Genomic DNA, 26,421 nt, shown 5'->3' with positions numbered 1-26,421 from the left:
CACTAATTTCAATTCGTTGTTGTTGGAAATATGACTTTCACGAATTTGACGAAAAGTTTGTCGTCCAGAACCTTCCAATGGAATTAATTGCATATTATTCGGCAACTCGGCCGTACGAAAACCATTTTTTTGTTAAATATCTTGTTGATATGCACAGCATATGTTGAAATGGACAAATTGATATGAAATTTGCGAAAAGAATCCACGTGTCTTGGAGGACTCGAACCCTCAGTAGGAGGTTGAGGTTCTGAGTCCTCCAAGACACGTGGATTCTTTTTCGCAAATTTCATATCAATTTGTCCATTTCGAAACATATGCTGTGCATATGCACTTCCAATGGAGTTAAATTGGATTCATATCTGGGCTCTGAAGAGGCGTTTTGAGTTGATTGGGGTATTATAGAGTAGCTACAGCTTAGTACTTTGAGCTGTGTGCTTGAGGTAATTATTACCCCGTAAGATGTATGTTGTTCCCTGTAAGCCCAATTTTTCAGCACTGGCGTTCAAATTTTCTTTCAAAATGCGGATGAACATTTTGTGATACATAACTCCTTCAATAATGTGAAATTTTCCCACACCGGTTGCGCTCAAGCATCTCAGAGACTATGACGGAGCCCCCACCATGCTTTACTGCTCAAAAGAGATTCTGCGGCTGTATCTCAATATTCCTTTTCCGCCATACCATACATCGGCCATTTGATCCAAATATGCTGTACTTGCTTTCGTCAGATAACATGACTTGATTCCGAAAGTCATCCTTCTTCCAGCAATATTTTTAGCTGAAATCGAGCTGTTTTTGATAATTTGATGGCTCACTTGAATTTTCTTCCGTGATACTCACCCATTATACCCATACTTTTCACAGGTATTTCTGTTCGTATTGGTTCATATCTGACCATTTCTTCTCTGCAACTCACTTGCCTATATGGGTAAACTCTTTTTACAGGATTTTTTATTTATTTTCCGTACAATAAATCGCTCATCGTTATCAGTTTACCATCGCTGACGACCACTCTGTTATTAAATTTTGTTTCGATAGATTTTTGTGGCGCTGATGCGACCAACCACAATTAAATGGTTGAATTCTTTCTTCCCTTCATGGGCGTAGCCAGGATTTCGAGAAAGGAGGGCAACTTTTTGGTCTTCTAAATCGTAGTTTTATAGCAGTTTTATAAAAACACATGAATATTAACATATGAAACCAAATCCAAACCAAATCGAAACAATAATGATTAAAACAATAATGGATTTAAAAATGCATGATTTATTGCTCATCATTAATTTGTGGGGCAGTACCAGGCGGGTTTTATGGGCGAACGCTCCACCACGGACCAGGTGTTCGCCATTCGCCAAGTACTGCAGAAATGCCGCGAATACAACGTGCCCACACATCATCTATTCATCGACTTCAAAGCCGCATATGATACAATCGATCGGGACCAGCTATGGCAGCTAATGCACGAACACGGTTTTCCGGATAAACTGACACGATTGATCAAAGCGACGATGGATCGGGTGATGTGCGTAGTTCGAGTTTCAGGGGCATTCTCGAGTCCCTTCGAAACCCGCAGAGGGTTACGGCAAGGTGATGGTCTTTCGTGTTTGCTATTCAACATCGCTTTGGAAGGGGTAATACGAAGAGCAGGGATTAACACGAGTGGTACAATTTTCAATAAGTCCGTCCAGCTATTTGGTTTCGCCGACGACATAGATATTATGGCACGTAACTTTGAGAAGATGGAGGAAGCCTACATCAGACTGAAGAGGGAAGCTAAGCGGATCGGACTAGTCATCAACACGTCGAAGACGAAGTACATGATAGGCAGAGGTTCAAGAGAAGACAATGTGAGCCACCCACCGCGAGTTTGCATCGGTGGTGACGAAATCGAGGTGGTAGAAGAATTTGTGTATTTGGGCTCACTGGTGACTGCCGAAAATGACACCAGCAGAGAAATTCGGAGACGCATAGTGGCTGGAAATCGTACGTACTTTGGACTCCGCAAGACGCTCCAATCGAATAGAGTTCGCCGCCGTACCAAACTGACAATCTACAAAACGCTAATTAGACCGGTAGTCCTCTACGGACACGAGACCTGGACGATGCTCGTGGAGGACCAACGCGCACTTGGAGTTTTCGAAAGGAAAGTGCTGCGTACCATCTATGGTGGGGTGCAGATGGCGGACGGTACGTGGAGGAGGCGAATGAACCATGAATTGCATCAGCTGTTGGGAGAACCATCCATCGTTCACACCGCGAAAATCGGACGACTGCGAAGGGCCGGGCACGTAGCCAGAATGTCGGACAGTAACCCGGTGAAAATGGTTTTCGACAACGATCCGACGGGCACAAGAAGGCGAGGTGCGCAGCGGGCAAGGTGGATCGATCAGGTGGAAGATGACTTGCGGACCCTCCGTAGACTGCGTGGTTGGCGACGTGTAGCCATGGACCGAGCCGAATGGAGAAGACTCTTATATACCGCACAGGCCACTTCGGCCTTAGTCTGAATAAATAATAAAATAATATTGCTCATCAGATATGTTTAAATAAAGTGAGAAAAATATTAACGAACTTAGTATTCAGAAAGAATATAAAATCGGCTATAACAATTATTATAAAAATCCTGCATTCTTCCATAAGTTTAAGGTAACTAGAACCATACATCTGAATTACTAAACAAATCCTCTCTGAAATAATATTTATTATAAAATAGACAGAAAAATCAATATGCAAGCTTTCTCCAGGAATTCCTACGACAATTGCTCCTGGCATTGTATCCGAAATTATATCAGGGATTCTTTAGGAATGCCTCCAGCAACTTCTTCGGCAGTGTCTTCAGGAATTCCACCATAAATTTTGCCGGGAATTGATCCGAAAATTCCACCATTATTTACTCCAAGAAAATCTTCACGAACTTTTTTATAAGTTCTGCAGAATTCCCTGCAATAATTCAAATAATTTCGTGCTGTTTCCCATAATTTTTAAGAATAAAAATATTCCGTGGGAATTCCGCAGAATTGCCAGTAAACATTCCTGCGAATTTCACGAAAAATCTTCGAATTTCTTGTGTAAATTCCATAAAATTTTCCGTGAATTGTTTCGAATAATTTCTTGTGATAATTTCAAAGAATTTCTCCAGGAATTCCACCGGAAATTTATACAGAAATTATACCGAAAATGAAATCAACAATGGAATTTTCGGAGGAATTCCTAGATAAATTCGCAATGAGATCCTGAAAGAATTCCGGTGGAAACTTCAAGATTTCCACTGGGAGATCCTCCAGGAGTTTCTCCGAAAATTCCTCCTGGAATTCTTCCAGGAGTTCCACCGGCATTTCCTTCGAAAATTATTCCGGTAGTTCCATCGGCAGTTCCTTTGAAAATTCTTCCGGGAATTTCGGCAGAATTGGAATTTATTTAAGCTTCTTCAGGAATTTATATAGATTTTCCACCAGAAGCTCCTCCGAGAATTTCTCTGCGAGCTCCTCAGGGAATTCTCTGGGAGCTCCTCTGATGATGATGATGGTCCAGCTACAAACCCTAACAAAGGTTTCAGCTAGACGAGATTTGTCTATAAGATAAATTCTCTTGTTTCCGAGAATGCTTCTGGTAGTTTCCCCGGGGTTCCTTTGAAAATTCTTCCAGAAAATTTCTTCGAGAGTTCCTCCGGGAATTCCACCAGCAATTCATCCGGTAGTTTCTCCGGAAATTGCTCCGGGAGTTCCACCAGAAGCTATTCCAGGAAATTATTCAGGCTTTTTTCAGGCAATCATTTAGGCTTTCTTCAGAAATTAAGCTGGAAATTCCTCTCGAAGTTCTTCCGATAGTTTCTCCGGGATGTCCTCTAGGAATTCTTCTAGGAGTTCCTCCTGAAATTCCTCCGGGAGTTCTTACGGGAGATCTTACGGGAGCTCCTCCGGCAGTTCCTTTGGGAATTCCTCCGAGTGAAGTCCGGAAGGAATTCTAGTACACTTCCGCGGAAAATCTCCCGGAGAAATTCCTGAAGGAATTCCTGGAGAAGTACCTGAAGAAACTCCCAAAAAACACCTGTAAGAATTTCTGGGGAAATTCTTGGACGAATTCCAGGAGAAATTCATGAAGATATTTCTAGAGGATTTCTTGAAGGATATTCTGAAGTAATTGCGAAAAGAATTCCAGATTGGAATGCTAGGAAGCGTTCCGAGAGGAATGCCCGGAGAAGTTCATAGAAGAATTTCCGAAGGAATTTCTTATAGATTTACAAGTGAAATTATGGAGCTAAATCGGAGGATTTCCGTCATAAATTTTTGAAGAAACTTCTGGTAGAATTTTGGGAAGAAATTCCGTATGTATTCTTGACGGAACTCTCGAATGCATGCCTGAAGGAAATGCCGGATTCTTCCTGAAGAGAGAATAGCCGAAGAAATATCTAGAAGTAAATCTTGGAGAGAAGAAAAGAAATCTTCAAGGAATTTCCTCATGAATTTCCAAAAAAAAAATTTAGTGGGGGGTTTCTAGATAAGGAGGAATTACAATTACATGAGAAGGATTTTCGAACGATTTTCAGAGGAATTTGTGGATAACTTTCCGGAGGAATTCAGAATTTCCCAGGGGAGCCTCTAGAAGGATTTCAAGGAGATTTTTTGAGCCCGAAATGTTTCGAGTTGTTTTGAACTTTCATATATTATGGATCCTGGATGCCCTAATAAGTTTTTGGGAATCTTTTAAATTTCAACCTGTGCCGGAGACGAGCCAGCCTCGGGCTGAAAGTCTCTTTAATAAAGACACAAAAAAAAAAATTTCAACCTCCCATTTCTGTATATGATTGGATCGTAAAGTGCACATGTTTGAGGGAATTCATTTCAGTACCCGTTCAATCTTTCCACAATTTAGGGGGGGCGACGCCCCCACCCCTCTGCCCCCCTTGGCTACGACCTTGCTTCCCTTGGTCTACCCACATTTCTTGCAAAGTCATAAGTCAACTTGCACTAATTATACAGGTGTGGAATAAGTTTTTTTTTCATTTGGACTCATCTTTTCACTTTTCCTACCCATGGTGCTTCTATTTTCCGCGCCAAGTTCAAACAAAACAAAAACATTATTTGATCTGTCATTGAATGTTGACAAAAATGTTGCTAGACATCACTAGAGTGTGCTAGTGTAACTACATGCGAATAAAACTAATATATTCGTGTTTTACTCGATTATTTTCTGAATAGACGAATACTTTTTGAGCGAACGAAATTGACGAAATTTAGATATTCTCTACATACCAGAAAAAGTTGATCAGTACAGTTGTTGATGAAGAATGTGTATAGGTGCCAGACATTCTAAATACTCACGCTCCTCTAATGTGGACGTGTACTATACACATGTGGTAGTGTTGGCTTGACAAATGCATTGCGAGTGATTTTGACTATGCGTCCAATTTGGGAATCTCGAGCTCGTTCAGTAGCCGCTAGGTTGCGAAGGCCGACGGAGGTGCTTCGTAGCTTAGTTGGTTAAAGCACCAGTCTAGCGTACTATAGGGTCATGGGTTCGAGTCCCATCGAAGGGAAAGTGGTCACCTCCAATACATTTTCCAAATCAATATCTTCCACATCACGTACATATTCACATATGAGTTTTCATAACATTGTAAATTCAGAAAAAGTAATTGAAATTTCTATTTGTTTTTGAATAATAATCATGTGTTGATAAGTTTTCTACCAAATTTAGAAGAAAGTTTTTTGATTTCACTTCTATCACGCCTAAGTTTTACATTTTACTAAAGAATTTGCAGAATATGCAAGTATTCGTCTATACTTTTTGGACCCACTGTAAGATAATGGAGGGATCTCTGCAAGTGCCGTTTTTAGAAGTGTTCGGGCTTCGGGGGTGTCCGGCGCTGGGGACAGACAGGACAGAAAGTGTGGAAAGCGGGCATCGAGCGGCTACCTTCTACCAATTAGCTGTGGCACCACCAACGAGCTGGGAACCGGGTTCATAGTTTTGGGCAAGATGTGCCCACGTGTGATTTGGTGGTAGCCAATCAACGCGAGGATAAAAGGCCGTTTTTCAAATATAGCATCATCAACGTGCACTGCCTACATGAAGGGAGACCCGACGACGAGAAAGAAGCGTTCTAAGCACAGCTGGAGCAGACGTACAAATGATGCCCACTGCGGGACGTCAAAATGGTCATCGGCGACATGAACGCTCAGGTAGGCAGGGAGAAAATGTATAGACCGGTTATCGGACCGGATAGTCTACATACCGTATCGAACGACAAACGGCCAACAATGCATCAACTTTGCAGCCTCCAGCGGAATGGTAGTTCGAAGCAGTTTCTTCCCCCGTTAGAATATCCACGCCACATGGAAATCACCTAATCAAGAAACGGAAACCCAAATCGACGGTAAATTCTTCTCCGACATCACGAACGACCGCGCTTGCCGCAGTGCGAATCTGAATTCTGACTACTACCTCGTTGCAGTATGTCTGCGCTCAAAACTCTCGACGGTTCAACATGCGTCCTCCACCGCGGCTAAACATTGGGCGGCTACAAGACGGCAGACTACGCGCAGCAGCTGGAAGTGCACTCCCAACGGAAGAGCAGCTCGGTGCAGCGTTTCTTGGAGGTGTCTGGAGAAATATTCGATCCGCCATTGGAAGCACCGCAACCGCTGCACTAGGCACGGTGCCCCCGGATCAAAGAAACGACTGGTATGGCGGCAGAGAAGAATGCAGCATGGGCGAGATTGCTGCAACACCGCACGAGAGCGAACGAGGCACGAAACAAACGGGCGCAGAACAGACAAAACTCGATTTTTCGGGCGCCAGCAAGAAGATCGAGACCGTGAAAAGACGGAGCAACTGTACCACGTTAATAACGCACGAAAGTTCTATTAGAAGTTAAACCGTTCACGTAAGGGCCACGTGCCACAGCCCGATATGTGTAAGGACAAAAACGGGAACATTTTTACGCAAGGATGTTAACGATCATTCAGTAATTTGCGTTCGATCATTTAGTAGTTTGTCAATAACACATTACATAAGCTGAATTTCAAAATATGTTGTATAGTGGACTTCTAGTGCGAAGGTTTTTCTACAACTTTGCCTAATGGTTCGTTAGGAAGATCGTAGTGCGCCGTGCTTCCGATTGAACGTGTTTTTATTTCATTATGATTTATTCTGTTCAAATGTATTAAAAAATTAGATTTTTTTCAAGTGCCTTATAAAGTGAAGTGCAGTATTTTATCTGTGTCATATAGGGAAAAGACGACAATTCGGTGAGTTTGTTCCTTGGTACCTCTGTTTAATGACAAAAAAAAACAATTATGGCGTTAGATCCTGTGAGTAGAAAATATCCAAAATTTTACTGCTTTCACTTACTTTAGAATCAATTGGATCAATCGATTTGCTTGATTTTCAATATGTCCAGTAATTTAAAATATGCGGTGAATCTGAAGCATTATCACATAGTTGAAAAAAAAAGTTTATTTTTGTTAAAGTGAAAGAACTTGTGAAGTTTTTGAATATACAGCAGTTTTGTTAGAATTTGACATCATATAAAATATACCTACTCCCTTTGTAACAACATTTTAATACCTTTTTTTTCTAACAAAAATTCTGTTCCATTCCATGTATTTCAATACTTATAATCAATCTTAATGTAGTGGCAAACTAGAAGATCACATTTATTTAACAAATAAAATTGCTGATGCATTTTGCATTTTTCTCTTGCTCAATCTCTTGGTTTAATAATTGCTTTAAATATTTCATATCTGAAATCTCTTTGAAAACTTTGCTAAGATTAATCAATAATTATAATCGTAGCGTTCATAATCATATCATAATTATCATTATTTTTTAAATATAATAACGTTGTTGTAGAAGGGAATGGAGTTTGCAAGTGTTTATATATCTCGTTTCAGAGAGCGATCAATGGCGCTTGAACCTAGGCTTCTTAGCCAGGGCACAGATTAAATACCTTGTCCCATCCCAGGAAGAAGACGACAAAGGAAAACGGAGTTACAATAACTTTCTTAGCAACGTAACTCCCAACGTATTTACGAAATGCATTCTGTTATCACTTGCTTATAGTGATGATTCCCGTACAACATCCCTCCCAACCATCCAACTCCTTGACATCTATGAGGGCGTCGGTGAGTCGCTGGCCTCTTGTTAAGTAGATGTCATATCATCATTTCCTTCCCTTTCCTTGTAACGGAGAAGATGGGCGTGGCCAGCAATGGTAGTTTTCATGCTTTCTCTTCTCAGACCTCCATCTGGATTGCTATTAATTCCCAAATAGTATTCCATAAGCATTTGGAGTAAGGAAGTTAAAGATATACATGACAGCTATCAGTATGCAATCTACGAAATACTCCGTTACCAACGCAACGCAACTTTGCCTAATGGTTCGTTATTAGAATTCAACTAATAACGGAGTTAGAGCGCTAGTTGCAGTAACTTAAACTAAATGATTGGAATTTTGTTATCATTTAGTCCAAGTTACTGAAACTATAGCTATAACTCCGTTAATAGTGGAATTCAAACAACGAACCATTAGACAGAGTTGTAGAAAAACCTTCGCACTAGAAGTCCACCATACAACATATTGTGAAATTCAGATTCTGGAATGTGTTATTGACAAACTACTAAATGATCGAACGCAAATTACTGAATGATCGTTAACATCCTTGTTTTACGAACGAGCGTGAGGTGATCCAAAGGTGGCGGCAGCACTACGAAGAGCACCTGAATGGTGATGTGTCAGACAACGGTGGTGGTATGGAAATGAACCTGGGAGTAAGCGGGCAGGACATACGACTTCCGGCTCCAAATCTCCAGTAAATCCAGGAGGAGATCGGTCAGCTAAAAAACAACAAAGCCCCTAGAGTTGACCAACTACAAGGAGAACTGTTTAAACACGGTGTGGGAGGAGTGGATGGCAGGTGTCGTGTGTCCCATCTACAAAAATGGCGATAAGCTGGATTGTTGCAACTACCGCGCAATCGCAATGAACGCCGCCTACAAGGTACTCTCCCAAATTTTATGCCGCCGACTAACACCAATCGCATAAGAGTTCGTAAGGCAGTACCAGGCGGGATTTATGGGACGCTCTTCCACAGACTAGGTGTTCGCCGTCAGGTATTGCTGAAATGCCGCGAATACAACGCGCCCACACATCATCTATTTATCGACTTCAAAGCCGCATATAATACAATCGATCGGGACCAGCTATGACAGCCAATGCACGAAAACGAATGATCACGGCGACGATGGATCGGGTGATGTGCGTAGTTCGAGTTTCTGGGGCATTCTCGAGTCTCTTTGAAACGCGCAGAAGGTTAAGGTAAGGTGATGGTCTTTCGTGTCTGCTCTGCAGCATCGCTTTGGAGGGGGTAATACGGGTCAGGGATCGACACGAGTGGAACGATTTTCACGAAGTCCGTGGAGGAAGCCTACATCAGACAGAAAAGCGAAGCTAAACGGATTGGACTAGTCATCAACACGTCAAAGACGAAGTACATGATAGGAAGAGGCTCACACAACCCTACTTCATCGAGCGCAGTTGTTGATGACGCAAGTGTGTAGGAGCCAGACAATACTAAATACTCATCCTACTTGGTTGGCATTGTACAAAAATAAATATAAGAGAGTTAGTTCTGAAAATGGATTGCGAGAGTTCAACTACGTGCCTGGTGCTGGGAATTTGGTTTCATCAGTACCCGCTAAGCTGCGGAAGACGATGGAGGTCCTTCATAGCTTAGTTGGGGAAGCACCTGTCTAGCGTACTAGTTTCGTGGGATCAATCCTCACCGAAGGGAGTGGTTACCCTCCAATACCTTATCCAGCCTATCTATCACATGTTGTGCATATGCATAAATCGAGTTTCAGACATAGTACTTAGTCTGATAATTAATAAATAAATCTATGCTTGCCTCATGACACAATATTTATGATATATGTTATTCCAAATGAATAACAAAATGACCTAGTTACAACCCAAATTGGATTTGGGGAAAGGATTTACTCAATTTCTGTACCTCAAACCTCGCTTCATACACACCATGTACTGAAATCAAATAATTTAGTTTGAATGTTTTTGATTAAAATTGAGTAATAAACATTGAAGAGTGAATCTTTTCCTTATATTAGCTTAATTAAAAACTTTGAAGAATTTTGAATGTAACTTGACAAAAATTTATTTTCCCGGTACATGTCCTGAATTCCCGGGTTTTTCCCGATTTGTATTCCGGGGCCCTCCTTAGCCATGCGGTAAGACACTCTCGAATCTACTGTTCAATATAGCGCACTAGGGAGCGATTAGGAGAGCTGGTGTGCCATTACAGTAAAACCTCCATGAGTCGATGTTCCATGACTCGATATCGACTCATGGAAGCAAATTATGTCATATTAAAAAATATTTTCTGGGTTACTGTGATGGTCCCTTCAATCAGCTTCCCAAGGATTTTCTATTCCACATCTCGATATTTCCAAGAGTCGACGGTCCCTTCAACATCGACTCATGGAGGTTTGACTGTATCACAAAATCGCATAAGCTCCTGGGATTTGCGGACGATATCGATATTATCAGGATTGATCGCCGTGCCGTGGAAGAGGCTTTTGTGCCTTTCAACAGGGAGACAGCGAGGATTGGACTCACGATCAATACCAGCAAGATGGTGCTGGATGGTGAAAAATTTGAAGTGGTAGAAGAATTTGTGTATCTTGGAACATTAGTGACGTGCGATAATGATGTTGAAAAGGCGTTTTGTTTTCGCTCATTTCGTGTTGGTTACTACACAGCTGAGTAAAACAAGTTGAAATGCATCACCAGAGCTAGTGTTCCCCGCATTTGGAGCTTTGTAAAAGAAATTTATCATGGGGTATACTGCCGTTCTACGCATGCTTGTACCAAATTAAAAAAACGACAAATGAGAAAATGGCATTTGAAATTGAACACTAATTTTCATTACTGACGTATAACCTGAATGAAATATAAGATTATTACATCACAGAACCATTCAGAAGAATTAATTTCATTGAAATCATTCTATTTTTTTACTCACAAATAGAATTTGCGACAACGATCATGATAATAGTTTGACGGGACAGTTATGCCGAGAAATAGAGCACTTGTTTTGTGGTTTCTACGCATATCAGCCCCGTTCAGTGCATGATTTCGTGAATGACTACTGCGATTGACATATGTCTCCGCATGCTTTATCTATGAAAGTGAACCATCCACGTGGTTGAAGTGATTATGTCGCTTAGAATGAGAATTGTACAAATTGCCCTCATTAAACCAGTTCAACAGGCTAAGATTGCAAGATCTAAACAGAAAATGCTATTTCAATGTGTGTTGCTCCATAAAATATCAGAATCCGCCATAATGATGAATTTAATCACCGCGAGACAATTATGCATAGAAATTAAGCAATGGGACAAATAGACTTGATGTTGTTTTCAATGATTTTCCGAACAAAGTTTGAAATCTGTTAGAGTTTTCTAAAAGTATACATCAAAATAGACTGCTCTATGGTGAAAAGTCAAAATCCATAAAAACTAACATGGGACAATTATACATAGAAGAGCAGTATAGCCTCCCGAATATCTATATCGTATATATATACAGAGATGATAAGTGAGAGACTTGTTCATTATATTTTAAATATATTAGGATTCAATATCTGGTTCTGGCAAATTCGTTCAGTATGATTTACTATCGTTATTGACGAGCGGTAAACTAACTTTCAGCAAAGAAGTTTTCCTCTCTTCTGATATTCCTTTCCTAGTCTTGCAGAAATAATCCATCACTTTGAATCCGTTTCATTTTTTTTTTCGTAGATAGATCGGCTCATTTCCGTCGAGAGCATTGCTGTAGAAAAGCTTGAAGCTTTCCTTTCTAAAAATTATGTTTTTAATTTTGTCAATTTACAGTCGAGTTTTGCATTGATTTATCACGTCGTTAATCGTCGCCATGTTCAGGACATCCATGTTTTTTTTCGCACTTCCAACTATTTCTGAAAAAATCTGAGAATGTTTCAAAATATTTGAATGATATTTTGCGAACGTTCACAACGTCAGAGTTGATTAAAAGTATCATGTGTTGGAACATATTCCAATTTTTAATTTGCGCACTGCAGTTATGTAGCCAAAACATTATTTCTCCCACAACTGGTTGACCACTCGATGGAAACAGCTCGTAATGTGCCAGTGACCACTGGTGGTCAACAAATCAACATGAAATACGACATTTTCAAGGGAAACGTCATTGGAACATAATCCCTAGAAGTGCAAGAATTATGTCCCCTGTTCTGAATAAATTCAGCATACTTCTGAAATAATGTGTGGTCCTTGCTCGTTTTGCCCCGAGGGGGTAATCATATTGATGGTAAATAAAAGGCATCCTAAAAATACCTTTTTTAAACCACATTTTAAGATACTGAAACGTCATTATTCAGTGTTTATGATACCCGGGTAGAAGATAATAGCAAAAGAATAATATATTTCACCATTAATATGTGAATAACAGAATAGCAAAATCTGATGTTAGTTTGTTTGTTAATAGTTGCTAAAATAACTAAAATAATATCAGAAATTATTCGAGCAAATAGCTAAAAAATAACTCATTTTGTTATTATAAGAGCAAACCAATAGCAAAAAAAGAAATATCAAAATCAGTTATTATTGATATATTGAAAATGCAAATGATAAATGAATAACAAACTTTGTGATGATTACATAATCTGTTTTTCATGTGTTGTTCGGCTCTTCTTTACAATGACATATAAAAAACAAATTTTACTATTATAACAAAATTTGTTGTGAAGATGTTATTTTATAATGATATGGAAATGCTAATATCATCTTCCAAACTTGGACGTACATACGTAACACACACGAAATCATTAATTTAGTGTACTACCCTTGGTGGGGGCATCCATCAATTCAGCTGTTGTTGGTCGACGGTACAGCAGCAGTGCCTTTCTCTGCTTTGTTCTCTCCGAGGCAGCCAAGTTGGTTGCGACGAGACGGACGCAATGAGAAAACAGAACTGTGCAATAAAAATCCTATTCGACTAAATGCTGATGTCATATTAGAAATTTGGAGACAGTACTCGTCGATAGCAAATCCTTCCGCACGCGATGGCATATGAGCAAGTCAAACCACCTTCCTTTTGCCAGTGGAGATATATCAGCTTCCACACTGATATTCTTCCCTCCCCTTCATACGGGAGCTTGGCAGAAGGAAGGTCGTGCGATATGTGCCATCACAAATATTGCCCTCCGCTCGCTTTCAAATCGACTTCTATAAAAACATTCTTCATGCCTGCCGTATCCTAACGGAACTATCAATTCTATACTATCGCCTCTAATGCTATCATGAACATGTACGTCCAAGTTTGGAAGATGATATTAGCATTTCCATATCATTGTAAATCGTTTAACTTCACGTAGAAGTAACACACACGAAATCATTAATTTAGTGTTATTTTATGTTATTCATGAATAACAAAACCTTATATAACAGCAAAATTTGTTATTATTATGTTATTTACCTCTACCCGGGTACTCTCGAGGACAAATCAGCAGAATTCGAAAGAGTGTTACAAGGGTTACCACTTAGGGTGGCCATCTTGTCCCACTTTCCCCTACCTAGACTAATTACGATGCTACGATCGAACAATACAATGAGAGAATCGTCTTCACAATGTATGCGTGTATGAAGAATGTAACCACATGTCAGTCACACTCAAATTATTGAAAAAAAAAATGATTGTTATCAATAGTTTTAACAATGTTTCTACTAAAAGCCATTAATTCTGTATTATAGCATGGCTTTTTTATATCAAATCAGTCTAAACACATAAATAGTAGAGAAAACATGCTAAACTTTTGCAAGCTATTTTCTCGTTTTCATTTTTTACAGATGGGACTGACTTGCGATTCGCGGCAGTGTACCAGGTGCAGGGATTGAATCCTAAAGAGAAAGAGCAAGTCTTTCACTTATCATCTCTGTATACAGATACGATATGTAGCATAGCGTGAGAAACTTTTTTCGCAAGCTGTCATGATAGAGAACTGATTCGGAATGTTATACCCCATGATAAATTTCTTTTAGCAAGCTCCAAATGTGGGGAGCACTGGCTCTGATGATGCATTTCAACTTGTTCTACACAGCTGTGCAGTAACCAACACGAAAAGAGCAAAAACAAAGCGAGAATCATCATTTTTCTGTGGGGGCTGCCTATCCGATTCTATTTTTTCGCACTGGTATACAAGTTTGATAAATTTGTTATCATGGCTTGTTATGATTTGGAACAGTTTTTGCCTCTCTTTTATCGTTGTTCGTTATCTATTGAGAGCGATTTCTGCAAACCCTGACCAGGTGTATAAAAGGGCTGGATATTGTTAAGCTTATACAACACGGCAGACTACGGTGGGCTGGACACCTTGTTTGTATGCCGGAAGAAAATCAAGCGAAGATAATATTTAGTGAAGAACCTGGAAGAGGCCGCAGGCTTCGTGGAAGGCCGCGTACACGATGGCCTTTTCCAGTTGAAGAGGACCTGATGGCGCTCAATGTTCAGGGCGACTGGAAGCGATTGGCCCAGGATCGAGTCCAGTGGAGAAGGATACTCCATTCGACGTAGATTCATCGAAGAGCTGTAGCCCATCAAGTATCAAGTAAAGTTTAGGCAAGTAACTTTGAATGTAATTAAATCAACGATTTTTATAAATTGTGCAAGAAAAATCTGCTACAACAGAATGTGAAAAAGTGTAATTCAATCTCGTTCACAAGAAAAATCAATACTGCACAAAGGCCAATAGAAATAGGTAAAAAACAGATGAAAGATGCAAATTGATTAGATGTTATTCTGGATTCCAAACTATCATTCATAGATTAATATATATAATCATATTATTTATAAGGCAAGCAACATGCTTGGTTTCATCATCAGATTCAGTTACAATTTCAATGATCCTTTCACAATCGAATCTTTGTTTGTTACACATGTTAGGCCTCTCTTGGAATACTGCAGCCTATAGAAACTCAAGTACAAGACACTGAAGACGGCTTTACTGTTGAGGTCGAAATACGTATCTCTCAAAGGTACAATCAAGTGGTGGAATTAAATGGAATTGTACGAGCTTGTCTTACGACAAGTAATACATTTTACTTACTTAAACTCTAGACTAGATACATAATCAGAACTTACGATTCCATAGCGGTAAAGTTGTGATGCTCAAATTTGGGTTTAATTAGGAACCCATACTCATCCGGTTGTTGTCGCACCACCCGTGGGTGCTTGGTTTTATCCGCGACAGCTACTGCAACTGAAAGATGTTATGAACCATGTTAGTTACGCTTGTTAATCGTCGTATTAGCAACGGATTTCTTCAGTCACAATAGCATTATAACACATTGGTTATACCTTAATTAGTTACCTTAACCCAGTTAACTCACTAATATGAACAATTTTAATGATAATAAAAGTGCTGCATTCACTTACGCGTACGAATGTAATTTTCCTATTCAAACTGTACAAGCGACTTAATAGCTCTAATGCACCAGAACCGATATGAAGCGTTCGAATTGGTTTAGCACTAACACCATATACGTAATACACATACACATTTACCGCCGCCCGTTGCTATTCGAAATTGAAATCATAGCTTGACAAACCAATAACGAACAATAAAAACCTAAAATCGAATAAAAGACCAGAATTGGGTGAATCAATTCGTTCAAAATTGCTTTATTCATTTTGTGTATAGACATATTTCCATTTTTTATTCATTTTTACAATTTTAACACACTTTCACATCGGTAAAACTTATTCTGTTCATGCTGTGCTAAATAGAGTAACTACTGAATATGTGCATTATTACATTTTGTTTTGTTTTTCATTTAATTCACAATTGTTATTTTTTCCAACACCATTCCGCGTATCGCGTGTGAAGGGATATTTTCTTCTTTTTTTTTTATCAGCAATAATATGTTACATGAAAGAATGGAGGGCTAAGAGAAGAATTGCGACAAATTGACCTCCATTTAGTCACATTTAGTCCTTGAGCTGGGATCATAGATGTAGAACAGTTTATGAAAAGGCAAGGGGCTTGTGACCAAAGGTGCGTTTTTTGTGCCTTTCTTAAATATGTTTAGCGTAATTTCTATCTGATAGCTTGATTGGTTTTTTTAACATTCGAGATTAGCTCCCTAACAGACATCGAGCTATACGGTTTTGATTTATATCATTTTTCCATCTTGTTTCGAAATGTGTATATGTATAAGTATGTGTGGTGGATAGAGCATGCTTGAAAGTAACGTGCCTGTGTATTTTGTCTGTTTTGTGGCTGAATGACTGTGTTTGGAAGTAGGTAGTTGTATCTATAATTCAGAAGCTAATTTTTACATGCACTACTGAATAAATAAATAAATAAACTTTTTTTGCATAATTGTAGAGATTGTTCTTTCACATATTAAGAATTTTATCGTCTATTGTCGACGTACCCCCTGTAGAATTGTGGTTGAGGATAGTAGTTGTAATATTGTTGGTAATAGGAGGATTGTTGAAGTGGAGACTGTTGTTGCTGTTGATAGTTCATTGGTCTGTCGTAGTAACGGTACTGATAGTAGTAGGGACGAGGGAAGGCCATGCGAGTTCCGGTTTGGTACCAGTAGGGTACCCACTCGCGGATATAGGGCGTCTGTGGCTGTCTGACAATTGGGGTGGTCGTCGTCTTTACCTTAGTTTGAGGACGTCTTCTGCGCGTAGGCCTAGGCTTTCTCACTGAAACACGTTCGAATGGTTTGCCAAATAAAGATTAGTACCTACTACTTTTACGGCGCAGTTGTGTGAAGCCAAACGAATGCTATACCTACTGAATGGTAGTTCCGGATGAAGGGTAACATGAGAAGCTTGTTAAAAAATGTGTGTAATTATGTTATGAGACAATACGAACACAAAAGATAATAAATAAATAACTCAAATTGGATTCTGCGGGAAGAAATGCTAAGATTATAGAAAATAGTGGAATGTAAGCAAAATTTGATTAGATCCTCGCTTAAAATGTTTCATAATAAAAAGAAGTGTTAAATTTATAATAATCCAATTTACAAAATATGCAATAATTAGATCTCTAAAGTTGGTGGTGCCATAAAGTCAGAATAGTTATCAAATCTTTCATTTTTTTAATCCTTTTGATTTTGCAGAAATTGAAATTGGTTAAGGATGAAAAAGACTTCGAAAAGTCAACTAGGAATGTGAGAAAAATGCATGCAAATGAGGCAAATTTGAAAGTAAAAATAATAAAAACAAATGATACTGCGGAAATACCTAAGTAAAAAAGTGAAGCAACAAAGTTACAGCTATATTAAAAATAATTAATGATCATCGTATTTTAAGATCAATCACCCCCTTTGTTTGTATCTAAAACGGTGAAGATTTATTTTTTTGCATTCCTAAATTAAGTACATAAAATACAGAATAATTTATGATATTTCCAATCACCCAGAACCTTAGATGATTTGAAAAGACAAACATTTCCAGAATCCGGTTAGTAGACTCATCGTTTAAATACTACTAGAAGTGACACTAGCAATAGTAGAAGTAACGATGAGGATGTCGTTCTGGTTGTGATGAATGCCGTACTGCTGGCTAGAAAGTGAAACAGGCGGATGATGATCATATCTGATGGCAAACCAATCGAACAACTGGTGGCAACGGGTTAACAAGCTTATAAATCCAAACCCATATATCTCACAACTACCGCTGGTGCTGGTGGCAGTGGCACCGGATGCAGCACTATTGCCATCTCTGATTTATTTACCTGTACCATCACCGCCCTCGTCGGCGTCATACGACTTGAGGCTGAAGTTGACACGCAACGGCTGTTCGGCGGCGATCGTAATCGGGACCTCCTGGCTTGGGTAAAATCTGCAGAATCGTAAGGAAATTAGAAATATTGGAGTGGGAGCGAATTAGTCACAGAAGACCTACCCAACGGCCTCGACGCGAAGTTTGTAGTTGCCCGGCACTAACAGTCGCCAGTATTCTCCCCGCTTGGTGGTACGGATGTTCTGCTTGATCCCATCTACGATTACATCAGCATCCTGGATTGGATAGCCATTGCTGTCCGTGACCAGACCCTGAAATACACAGTTCCTTCAACTGTTGAACTCATATTCGCACCAAGAACTTACCCGCACTCCGACATGCGTCAGCTTCATGTACTCGATCAGGGAGCGCTTGTTCTTGTGCCACTCTTTGGGTAGTTCGTTGGCAGACGGATACTTGCAGCAGCTCAGTTCCAGCGTAATTTCGAAACAGTTGCTAAACACGTAGTTGAAGTCCTGCATGCCTCCGTTAAGCTCGTACCAGTACGCTCCGTTAGTGATACCATCCTGGAATGTTTCATTACAATCGTGGCCGTTCTTCATGACCGGGTGATTTTGGGCGTACACCAGCGAAGCGTACTTGAAGAAGTGGTTGTCCGGCGTCGGGCTGTCCTCACAGCATTCGTGGTGATATCTGAAAGGATGGAAGTAATATTTGTTTGAATCGAGATGAACCTCATTTATTATGTAAGCACATTTTCATACTGTTCGCATCCAAATTGTTTATGAATTTTATGAAAAATGTCTTCTCTATCATTTACAATTATCTTCCTGAGTAAAACCAGGGGTGGCATTGCACATCTTGACTCGAAACGAGCGACCATGTAAAACTGTCATACGAAAGAGCTATCGAAAGGAGATGCACAATGAGGCCCAGATGACCGCAAAATTCGAATGAAATGTGTCGTTTATTATTTTTTAATTGCTAATAATATTTAATTTCTTTTTCTGTGAGAAATTTCTAGTGTCTATAAAAATTTAAACTTTAACTCAAATTTAAAAAACTTCTGCCATCAAATTCAGAGCGTTTCTATCATTCTCAGAATCAGACAGTCTGTTATCCACATACCGCATGAACCTACGTCAGGCATGAGCCGGCTCTTAAACCAACAAGTCCTTTGAATCCGAAAATAGATCCAGACCGACATCGTTAAACATCCTGTGGATGAGTCTTCAAAGATAAAAATATATCTCTTTCACGAACAGCAATTTGCACTTACATGTCATATCCTCACCATTCATTCTTAATCCTCTGCAGCATCAAACAACATAAATCGAGTCCCACGAAAGGATCCACCCACACCAGTCAGTATTAACTATTATACTTACATCGAGTTATCGTACGGATAACTGGCCACCACGGCGCCTCCGTGCAGGTTCGCCGACAGCACAAATGGATTGTTCAGGATCCAGTTCATGACGGCCACGGTTTCCGGCTGCTGGCGGTTGCGACGCAGATGCCGCACCCGATCATTGTCGAACCGGTCCGGGAAGTCCCGATTCAAATCGACTCCGGCCGCGTTGTAGCGTCCCACGTAGTTGGGCGGTGATTCGCAGCTACCCTCCTGGAATGGGATTAGACGGGGAGAGAAAATCGATGAAATGATACAACAAACAGATGCGAAAAGGAGATTATGTATGGTGCGAAACGGCTACATAAGCTGCGTGGGTGGGTGGGCATTAGCAACAACAGGTGGGTGTTCTTATTTTCCATAGTCATCAGTAGTGCTAATTCGTGCGTGCGAAAATGCAATTTTGATTTCACCGCTGCTGATGTATACCGTCGTCGGATAGAATATTTTTAGCGTAGGAAGTTCCAATGATTCAGATGGCAATTACATTTTTGCACGGTTGTTGTTTGTCATTTTGATGGGAACACGCTCCAGGCTCATGGTCTGCTGGAGTCAAAATTGATACGTAAAAAATAAGAGCAATCACAGGTAGGCAAAAATCTATTTCAATGGACATTGACAAGGCGTAAAATGGTCAATTCGGAAAAGGAAGGTCCGAATTTTGGTCCTATCCAGAACGTTTTGTTGTGGAGAACAGTTTTGGCTTTCTAGGCATATTATGTTTACCATGTTTGCTGAACTATATCTAGAATCATGCATTGGAAGGCATAGAAATCCTTCAATTAATAATTATGGGAACATTAACAAAGTTGGAAAGCATTGTACTACCTCGAGTAAAAATAGGTATGGAAGAAATTCGAAACCAACGAAAATGACATATTCTTGACTTATTTGCGCCCACGCTGCGTTCAATCGGGTCAAATGGTTTCATGTAACAGATAGATAAATAGTCAATCGGGTCGATGCCGCTCCGGTCAATCCAATTATGGCAAATAATTCGCACTCCATGTGCTAAAATATTGGACATCGGTGCCCACAAAGACAAAAGCAACATCAACTATTTATGCTGTTGCTGCTCAAATGGTTTTATGCTGCCATAGAGAATGTTGCAATGGTTTCATGGCGCTAAAAGGATGTCCGGTGGATTTAATACGACTGGCTGGCGGCGGGCAATGCCATTGATGAGCACGAAGCGAAAATTGATAAAGTAATTACACGAGTTCATAGTGGCTCGACACAATATGTAATTCATTAGACTGATCATCAAAGCGCAACCATCAATAATAGGGGCCTGTCTGTTACAGTAACAGTCTATTTGGATTCGTTTTTTTTTACAGATATCTGTAACGAGATGATAGTTGGATGAATATAAATGTGAAATATTATACAAGTATCATACAAAACTTTTAGTTGGATGCCTAAAGATTTTAAGAATCACATTACATCCAGGAAACTTTTCATAAGATTTTTCAGTCGATTTCAATTTTTTGCTTCTACACAAATAAAATGAGCTAGGCTGATACAAGTACGGAAAGGCTCAATAAACGAGCTTTTTATAGAAGGCTCGTTTATAGTGTCGTACCAATCGAGTCTATGTGTGCGTGTGTGTGTCAGTTCTACCTCGGGAATTGACTCCCCGTAGACCTTGTTACGATTATAACACCAGGAGGGAACTTTAACTTCAGAACCCCGTCGTAAATAAGGTTTCGGGCCCAGTATTGAACATTGCGGAACGCTTCTCTGACAATCATCGGTCTCATCAAGCCGGTGTAACGAGTGCGATGGCATCTCAGCTTGCACTGTTGAATGCGTTCTTTACATCAAGTGTCACTAACGCACAGTATCGAAAACCTAGCCTTTTCTGTTGGATTGCTATCTCGGTGGTCTTCACCACCGAGTTAATAGCGTCCAACGTGGACTTACCCTTGCGAAAATCAAACTGACTGCTTGACAGGCCGTCCGTACCCTCTGAGTACGTGGTCAGCCTGTTGAGGATGATCCTCTCTAGCAACTTGCCTGCCGTGTCTAACAACATATTGGTCTATAAACCGATGGGTCACCCGGTGGCTTCTCAGCCTTTGGGAACAACTCCAATTTCTGCCTTTTCCAACTTTCGGGGAATCTACACTCATCAATGTATCCCCAGACCTCGGATAATGCACGCCATAGTTGATCTTAAAGCGAAATTAGCCTGTTGATTGATAAAACAAATAAACAAATGCTAGATGATCACTATCCAACGCGCACTTGGAGTTTTTGAAAGGAAAGTGCTGCGTACCATCTATGGTGGGGTGCAGATGGCGGGCGGTATGTGGAGAAGGCGAATGAACCACGAGTTGCATCAGCTGTTGGGAGAACCATCCATCGTTCACACCGCAAAAATCGGACGACTGCGGTGGGCCGGGCACGTAGCCAGAATGTCGGACAGTAACCCGGTGAAAATGGTTCTCGACAACGATCCGACGGGCACAAGAAGGCGAGGTGCGCAGCGGGCAAGGTGGATCGATCAGGTGGAAGATGACTTGCGGACCCTCCGTAGACTGCGTGGTAGGCGACGTGTAGCCATGGACCGAGCCGAATGGAGAAGACTCTTATATACCGCACAGGCCACTTCGGCCTTAGTCTGAATAAATAAATAAAAATAGATGATCACTATGGGTGTAATCCTCATCCACCCTCCAATCCAAGTCTGGTGCCAAACGAGGACAGACAAACGTTAGGTTGCACAGTGGTTAAGATTCAGCTGTGTTACTTGCACGGCTTATTCTTATTGTTCTTTCCGATGTTACACGAATACCCACCCATAACGTGGTTACAGGCTTGCTTTTTGCTGGCGCAGATGAGGCACTTTGGTGCCTTATCGCATGCCTGCGCCTTGTGCCCTTCCTCACCACAACGACGAGACATGTTGCTACGGTCCGAGCCCTTACAGTTGTAGGACTTGTGCCCCGACCATAAGCACCGATAGTACCTGTCCACTGAAGGCGGCTGGAATTTGCTTACTGGGTATATTGATCAGCCGAACTTCAACTTCCCTCACACCATTACCTTTTTGGCTTCCGCAACCGGTATTCTAGGGTAGGCTACCTGCGTGCCAAAGGGACCGCCTCTTAGGCGTACACATGTTTTCTCGACCTCTGTACCGCACTGCTCTCTGACGGCAGATACGACGTCGTGCACAAAAGATAGAAAAATGTATTCAACTTCTTATACTAGGTTCTCGCACCATCGTGGTTGAAAATAATTCCATTCGATTTTGCCGTGACACTTGCCATCTACAGTTACCATGCCGGCTTTTGCCTGAAGATCAAGGGACATGGTAAGATGGTTTTGGGCTATCCAGTGTAGAAATCGTGTCGTGTAGAAATCGTTTTTTTTCTTTTTTGGATATTTTTCCAAAAAAATTCAGCGAATTTCACGTCAGTCCGCCATACAACACTTTTTTGTAGGTCTCGTCATTTTAGAGTTACATCGATTTTTAAAAAATCAATGAAAAAACTCAAAGGTGCAGCCCAATGAGAATAGATAGAAGGTGAGAAAGAAGACCAAATGCAAGTGTATTAGTGGATGATAGAAAATGTAAACAGCAAATGGTGACGTACATATTTGCACGGCTTCTTATGGGAGCTCGTTCGAATGTAGTAGTGAAAGGTTTTTCGCCATACACGAAAGGCACGCACACAGTATATGGATTTCCATACCTTAGTATTTATTTTCATTGGGTGCAGCCCAATTGGGTTGTACGCAAAGGTGACGTAGGACTACGTAGCTATTCAAAATTTATGGTATTTGCCATAATAATTTGTGTCGTTTTATTAACATTGAGCAAACTGCCTGGAGGCCAACTGAATCAAGAAGTAGAATAGTTGTTCCCAGTTGGATGGACTTTGAGTCTCTAACCGTGGAATGACCATGACTCATCGTCCACTGAAACCATTCGACTGGCTTTCAGTCGGGGATCACAATCCATTCTTTGCCACGTACGCTTACATCGCGGGCGAAAACCAAACGTTGCAAATAAATATATTTGCGTTTGGTTTCACGCCACTTCTGATTCTGCTTATTTCTCCTTTATTTCGGCCATTTCTGAGGATGGTGATGGTGTCCTCCAAAAAGGTCTTTATACAAAGGAAGGTTGATCCGACAATCCGATATGAACTTTCTTCAAAGTGCAAAACTCAATCGTAACTAGCAAATTTGATAGCGCGGCGGAGGGAGATGATGCAATTAATTTTAACGGAAGCTACCACGCTAAACCCGATGCCGCCGAAACAATCCAGTTTCGCAATTAACTCTTTCTTTCCCTAAAATGCTAGTCCTGAGAATAATTAACCAATTTTTTTTCCCGATGAGTCTTTTCAATAACTAACTGCATTCGAACGCTTGTCAGCACGTTGCGTTGAAACTATCCTACCGCCACTTGATGATTTTTCGCTAAGCCTCCACCATTTGGAATAAATTTTCAGCATTACCACTGCTACCCACGCCCAAGATTTTTTTATGTACAGGTTATCCGACTTCGTCAGTAGATGGAAATAACCAGCGCGGGGGGGAAACAAACATTTTCAGTGCAAAACGTAAACAAACGAGCATAAATTCAATACAAAGATGGGGATATTGACATGTCGGATAACCTGTACATAAAAAAATCTTGCCCACGCCTTCGTGCTGCTGTGTCCGCTCCGCTGCATTAAATTTTGTCGAACCGCTCATTCCGCTCTTTCCGCGGAAACCCGATCAAAATGGCTGGCGAGCGCCGGAAAGCAGCTTTCTTGTATTCAATCATTTAAGCCCGTTAGCGCCGCCCCTTTGTAACTGATATGGGTGTAAATAAAATGTGCACTCATAACGATTAATGAAGGGGCGGGGCTAATGGAATTCCTTCATAAGATATAAGAAAGCTGCTTTTCGGCACGCTAGCCATTTTGATCGAGAATCCGCAGCAGACAACAGACCGTTCAGAGAATGACAAATTCTAAGAATCCTATGAAATTTTCTTGCAAGATTCTGAATTTGGTTATGATATGTTGGTTATCTAAGATGCGTATTGTTGCGAGGAATAACAACAGAAATTTGACTCAAGACGAAGTTTCTTCATATTCCAAAACATTATATCTTGGCATCTGTCTGTCCGAGCAACGTTCACCGATGGGTGGTTGCTGTAGATAGTTTCCACTGAGATGGCGTCTTCATTGATTTTATACAAAAGCCACCATTTTATACAAAAGAAGGTTGATCTGACTATCCTTTAATCTTTCTTCAAAGTACAAAACTCAATCGTAAATAGCGAATTTGATAGCGCGTCGGAGGGAGGGATGCAGTAAATTTGAATAGATGGAACAGAAACCAAGCTACCACGCTAAACCCGATTCCACCGAAACAGTCCATTTTCGCAATTAACTCTTTATTTCCATAAAATGTTGGTCCTGAGAAAATATAATGTGCACTCATAACGATTAATGAAGGGGCGAGGCTAATAGAATTACTTCATTAGATATAAGAAAGCTGGTTTTCGGCGCTCGCGAGCCATTTTGATCGGGATCCCGCAGACAATGGACCGTTCAGAGAAGGTTATTTGCCACTCCCTTGCAAGCGGGAGAAAATGCAACAAAAATAAATAAAAGTTTTCAAAAATTAGGTTTTACGTAAAACAAATCTAAACAAGTTACATTTTCTTAGCAAAGAGTCCTAGTTGGAAAACGCATCATAAGTGAAAAAATCATAAGGGTTGTGCACAAGACACGACCGCCAGACGTAAACTACGTAAAACCGTTTGGTGAAATGAAGAAGCTAGCAAGTCTCATCATTCATAAATATTACAAAATTGTTCTTTTGATTACTTTTGAGACAACACTGGTTTCGAGCAATATTCAAAACATAAAATAAAACGATGGCAATATGTTGCAGTGTAGCGGTAAAATCATAGAGCCAGCATCTGCATTTAAGTGAAATACTCTTGTGATATTCTGACTATCGAATGGTTGCTGTTGTGTTGGTGATTAGGAATCCGCATGATCTGAAATCTGTCCTTTTCAGGGCATTAAATTTTTCATTGGAGGAATTTGGTTTGACTGAGAGTAAATTCATGAGATTGTTGCGTTAAATCGGCAGCAGTAACGCAAAAATTCATTAGATTCAATCCATCATTTGACTTCTGCAGAGTTAGTGATTAAAAATCCATCGAAAGATAAAGACGCTATTAGCGTTTGGAATCTATCCTAATTTCGTGACGGTCTCGAATTTGGAAATTTCCGTTTTACACCCTGTATCTGAGTCTTCCCCTTAGACGTAGTTTACGTCAAAAAATTATTTCAACTTAACCTTCCTCCCAAACATAATGGTGGTCCTGAAAAGAACCGATTCATTTCCACTTATGTGACTCACCAACAGCACGGCGTTGATTGCCAGATTTAAATATGCTGTTGGGAACACGGATGTAAAAATGTACTGCTGTTGCCACGACTGCCACCACCACCCAACGAAAAATTTCATCCGCATCATTTCATAAATCTCAATCAACGAGCCCTTTCGTGCGAACGAAATCATATTTGATTTTCAAGGAATGCCTCACGCTTGAATTTGTAATGCTAAAACGCATCATTTCGCTCATTTGCCAAAACATCATTTTGGTTTAAAACGCATTCGAAATTAATTTGGGGGCAATTTATTGCTTATACATGAAAGAGTGTCTAATATTTTATGCGAGAAACGTCAATTCACTGTTTTTAACAAAGGAGAACAAAAGAAAACATACGATGATTCAACTCATCCAGGAGTTTTAAGGTGCTGAGTTGGGTGCGTTTCAACGCACGCTTGATTAGATTCGTTCATGAGTTTTGAGTTTTTACCACCACAGACCAAACCACAGGCGTTATCGCTGGAACCGCCCTGGTCCGTTCACCGCGACATCCATAATGAAAATGACGCGCACACGCGAAACACGGGGCTTTTTATACACAGGGAAAACAAAACAGTGGATCAAAAGGCCCGTACCTTACTGCAATCTGATGTCCGTGTTGGGGATTTATGAACGGAATTGAATTTTTCACCCGGTTTGGAAAGAAATAACATTTTCAATAGTTTAACGTTGATAATCAATAGTATCAATAGAATTGGCAAATTGCTGGAGAGTTTCCGAATCTATTGATAAGCAAATCTCGAAAATCCATCGAAAGATAAAGACGCTATTAGCGTTTGA

The 26,421-nt window shown here is 40.4% G+C and overlaps 1 protein-coding gene across 2 annotated transcripts in view; it reads right to left on the bottom strand.

Moving 5' to 3' along the window:
- The window catches only part of LOC134220287 (carboxypeptidase D), a 69,305-nt gene that overhangs the window by 23,533 nt on the left and 19,351 nt on the right, over positions 1 to 26,421 (bottom strand). Inside the window, exons 2-6 of one of the 2 annotated variants that reach the window (XM_062699299.1) lie at positions 19,201 to 19,436; positions 18,178 to 18,505; positions 17,975 to 18,123; positions 17,805 to 17,911; positions 15,191 to 15,308 (exon numbers count right to left, since the gene is read on the bottom strand). In XM_062699299.1, the coding sequence (XP_062555283.1) occupies positions 15,191 to 15,308; positions 17,805 to 17,911; positions 17,975 to 18,123; positions 18,178 to 18,505; positions 19,201 to 19,436 (938 nt within the window). Of the gene's footprint in view, positions 1 to 15,190; positions 15,309 to 15,701; positions 16,766 to 17,804; positions 17,912 to 17,974; positions 18,124 to 18,177; positions 18,506 to 19,200; positions 19,437 to 26,421 lie in introns of those variants that run through there. The other variant, XM_062699300.1, reaches the window with a different exon arrangement.

Source organism: Armigeres subalbatus, chromosome 3, assembly GCF_024139115.2.
Source record: "Armigeres subalbatus isolate Guangzhou_Male chromosome 3, GZ_Asu_2, whole genome shotgun sequence".
Lineage (NCBI taxonomy): Eukaryota > Metazoa > Arthropoda > Insecta > Diptera > Culicidae > Armigeres > Armigeres subalbatus.
The sequence above is the reverse complement of the archived record's forward strand: the minus strand, read 5'-3'. Positions and strand labels throughout refer to the sequence as shown.